Source organism: Suricata suricatta, chromosome 13, assembly GCF_006229205.1.
Source record: "Suricata suricatta isolate VVHF042 chromosome 13, meerkat_22Aug2017_6uvM2_HiC, whole genome shotgun sequence".
Classification (NCBI taxonomy): domain Eukaryota; kingdom Metazoa; phylum Chordata; class Mammalia; order Carnivora; family Herpestidae; genus Suricata; species Suricata suricatta.
In genome coordinates this window covers 11,761,828-11,765,962 of record NC_043712.1, presented here as the reverse complement: position 1 = coordinate 11,765,962, position 4,135 = coordinate 11,761,828, and the positions used below count along the sequence as shown (strand labels likewise).

At 42.2% G+C, this 4,135-nt stretch overlaps 1 protein-coding gene across 1 annotated transcript; it reads right to left on the bottom strand.

Moving 5' to 3' along the window:
• Positions 1 to 2,385: 2,385 nt before the first annotated feature.
• On the bottom strand, positions 2,386 to 3,339 carry LOC115276030 (olfactory receptor 1B1). Its single transcript, XM_029919779.1, has one exon. It carries the CDS (start codon positions 3,337 to 3,339, stop codon positions 2,386 to 2,388), a length of 954 nt encoding a protein of 317 aa, XP_029775639.1.
• Between the last annotated feature and the right edge of the window lie 796 nt (positions 3,340 to 4,135).

The following is a 4,135-nucleotide window of genomic DNA, read 5'->3' as shown; positions in this document are numbered from 1 at the left end:
GATCTTGAGAGTATTATGCTAAGTGAGGTAAGTCAGACAGAGAAAGACAAATACTGTATGATCTCACTTTATATGTAGAACCTAAAATAACTGAACTCATAGAAACAGAGTAAAATGGTAGTCCAGAGAATAAAGAGCAGGGGAGGTGGGGAGATGTTGTTTAAGGGTACAACCTGCAACTAGTAGATAAATATGCCCTGGAGATCTGATGCACAGCATACTGATTATAGGCAACAATACTGTATTACAAACTTCAAAGGATTATTTGTTTTTCGAGTGTGGAGTTTGGTGAGTTCCTTGTTGCTAAGAGACAAGATCTTCATTTTTCCTACTACAAGAAGAAATAATTACATGGCATGACAGATGTGCTAGTTAACACTTGGCTAATGCCACAGTCCCCCCACCCCCCTTACCTGTGGTTACGTTTTCTGCAGTTTCAGTTCATTGCAGTCAACCGCAGTCCAAACGCGGATGATCCTCCTTCTGATGGACTGTCAGGTCAGTAGCTGCCTAGTGCTAGATCACGTTGCCTGTGTCATTGACCTCACTGCATCTCATCACAAAATCATTTTATTATCTCACACCATTGCAAGAAGAATGAGCACCATGTAATAAAATACTGTGAGAGAGAACACATTCACATAACTTCTGTTACAGCATATTGTTATAATTGTTCCACTTTATTATTGGTTTTGTTAATCTTTTATCCTGCCTAATTTGTAAACTAAACTTTATCATACTATGTATATATAGGGGAAACATAGCATATGTAGGGTTCAGTACTATCTGCTGTTTCGTGCATCCACTGAGGGGTTTGGACAATATCTCCTAAGGCTAAGGGGGAGGGGGGGACTATTGTAATAATATCACAATACAAAAATGTATCAAATCAACAATTTATATACTTTAAACTTACAGTGTTATATTTCAGTTATATTTTAAAAAGTAGTCCATGGTACTCTAATAGCATTGGGTGGTGACAGATGGTATCTACACTTTTGGTGATCACAACATAACATGGAGTTATCAAACTACTATGTTGTACACCCGAAACTAACGTAACATTGTGTGTCACCTCCCAACAAGCTATGGACAGCCGTTGTGTTTTTTTTAATTGTTGAAATAGTCTGCTCTTCTTTGTTTTATGCAGCAAACTACTAAACTTTATATTTTCTCTCTATCTCTTACTTAAAATCTAAATAAAATTAATTCGAAATATTAAAAAATAGAAATCATACACATTAGAATAAGATTCTAACACTATAGTAGGCCCATGGAAACTGAGGCTAAGATATGGAATAGCAGAATCATGGCTCCCATTTCACACTCACGTCTGGGTATATATTCGCTCACTGAATGGAATAGGTGTAAAATTGCAATCTCTATTTACCTAAATTTTTCCCTTTCCCTAACTTTCTGATACACAGCAGCACACTTCCCACAAGCAAGCATACCAAGTTAAACATGGTCATAATTACCTTCATTGTCTCTGTTTTAGTTCAGATTTCAGAGTAATATTCTCACATTTCTTAAAAACTGTGGGATTAAATAGAACTCCCCTATGACCCAGCAATAGCACTTCTGGGGATCTACCCAAAGGATACAGAAGTGCTGATGCATAGGAGCACATGTTCATAGCAGCACTTTCTACAATAGCCAAATCATGGAAAGAGCCTAAATGTCCATCACCTGATGAATGAATCAAGAAGATGTGGTATATATATATACAATGGAGTATTACATGGCAATGAGAAAGTATAAAATATGGCCATTTGTAGCAAAGTGGATGGACCTTGAGGGTGTCATGCTAAGCGAAATAAGTCAGGCAGAGAAAAACAGATACCATATATTTGCACTCATAGGTCTAACAGGAGAAACCTAACAAGGGACCATGGGAAGGCAGGGGGAAGAAAGTTAGGGAGAGGGAGGGAGGCAAATCTTGAGAGACTCTTCAATACTGAAAACAAACTGAGGGCTGAAGAGGGAAGAGGAGGGGGGAAGGGGGAGTGATGGTCATGGAGGAGGGCACTTGTGGGGAAGAGCACTGGGTGTTATATGGAAACCAACATGGCAATAAACTATTAATAAAAAATAAAACTGTGGGATTGAGTATCCTAGGCCTAGTGACTCATTTATATCCACTTTGATAACTGAAGATAAGTGGTCTGAGGAAGGGGTTCCTGAGGTGCTAACGAGGAAGCCCTGAGCACACGCGGCATGAGTGTGGAATGTTCACAGCTCTGTCAGAGCACCACATTAACAAGAGCTGAGTCAGGAGTTCCATTGGTCGTCCAGGTCATCCTTCCCTCATCTTTCAAAAAACGAGCCATGCTCAAACCTCCACTTCTTTCCTCACCTAACCAAAATATCTCTTAGGCAGACTAATCAGGAGTCCACTTTCCTCCATCCAAGCAGCCTGTGAAGTGCACTCTTGACATCCTTGTTGCGGAGGCTGTACACAAAAGGGTTGGCCAAAGGTGTAATGGCAGTGTACATCACAGAAGCCACCATGTCCTGTTCCCGAGAGTTCTGGGAAGGGGGCTGGAAGTAGACCCAAATAATGGTGCCATAGAGGAAGCCAACCATGGTGAGGTGGGATCCGCAGGTGGAGACTGCACGATGGCGACCAGCAGCTGAGGGCAAACGTAGGATGGTGGCCCCAATGCGAACATAGGAGAGTACAATGAGGGCACAGGGACCCAGCATGAGGAAGCCACCCTCCAGGAATATGGCCAGCTCATTGGAATGTGTGTCAGAGCAAGAGGCTCGCAGAAGCGGTCGGTGGTCACAAAAGAAGTGGGGAAGGTTAACATTGCCCCTGGCATCCCCAGCCCAGGATAGAGGCAAGAGAAGTCCCACATGCAGCATGGTGTGCGCTATGGACACAATCCAGCTCAAGGCTAGTAAGCGGGCACAGAGCCGACGATTCATCACTGAATGGTAGTGCAGGGGGTCACAGATGGCCACATAGCGATCCAGAGCCATGACGGAAATAACAAGTGTATCCGTAACTCCAAATGCATAGAAGAAAAAGAACTGGGCCAAGCAGCGGGCAGCAGGAATGGCTGGGTAATTAGATACCAGGTGGGCCAGCAACTGGGGCAGAGTGACTGTGGACAGCCCCATGTCTATCACAGAGAGACCACGGAGCAGATAATACATAGGTGAGTGGAGCCTGGAGTCTCGGGAGATTAGCAGCACTAGAGTCACATTCCCCATTATGGTGGCCAGGTAAATAGCCAGGAACAGGAGGAAAAGGAGACTTGGGGAGATTCTAGCTCTTGAGAGCCCAAGGAGCAAGAAGACTGGAGAATGTGAAGCATTAGGGGTGCAGCCCATGATAAATGATGATTAGCCTGCCTGAAAGAGAGTTTGTATCAAAAAGCAAGTCATGGGTGCTAGGCTGAGGATTATAATCGTTCTAGTGGATTTATGTATGTTATTCAAGCTCCTTAAAGACTTAGATTCAACTGGCCACCATGGCCCTTCTACTAGGTCTGTGACTTCACTCCCTTAATTTATTACAGCATTTTCTCCTTTATTTATTCCTTTTCATCCACTCTAGTGGCTCCTTTTCTGTCATCCAACAATAAAATCCCTGATAAAGCCCCTCAAACAGTTATAAACCCTTCATTCAATATTGTCTTCCCGTTCTACTATTGCTCCTCTCCTTCCAATGGCAAAGTTGGTGACAAAATTCCTATATTCACTGGCTCTAGCTTATCATCTTCAATTCACACCTCATCCCACTGCAATTCTCATGATTGCTTCTCTCTGACCCTGTAAAGAAAATAATGTATCATTTAATATGAAACATATAAAAATGGTTTATTATCAGTAGTTGGTTTTTATAGTGAAATTGCTTTGGGTGGTCATGAAATAACTTATTTTTATTCTTTATTCCAGTCTTGGCTTTAAGAGTAGAACCCAGTGATTCATCACTTACTTATATTACCCAGTGCTCATCCCAACAAGTGCCCTCTTTAATACCAATCACCCATTTACCCCACCCCAGCTATCAACAATAGCAAGATTATGGAAAGAGCCCAAATGTCCATGAACTGATGAATGAAACACTACCTGGTCATCAAAAAGAATGAAATCTTGCCATTTGCAACAACGTGGATGGAACTGG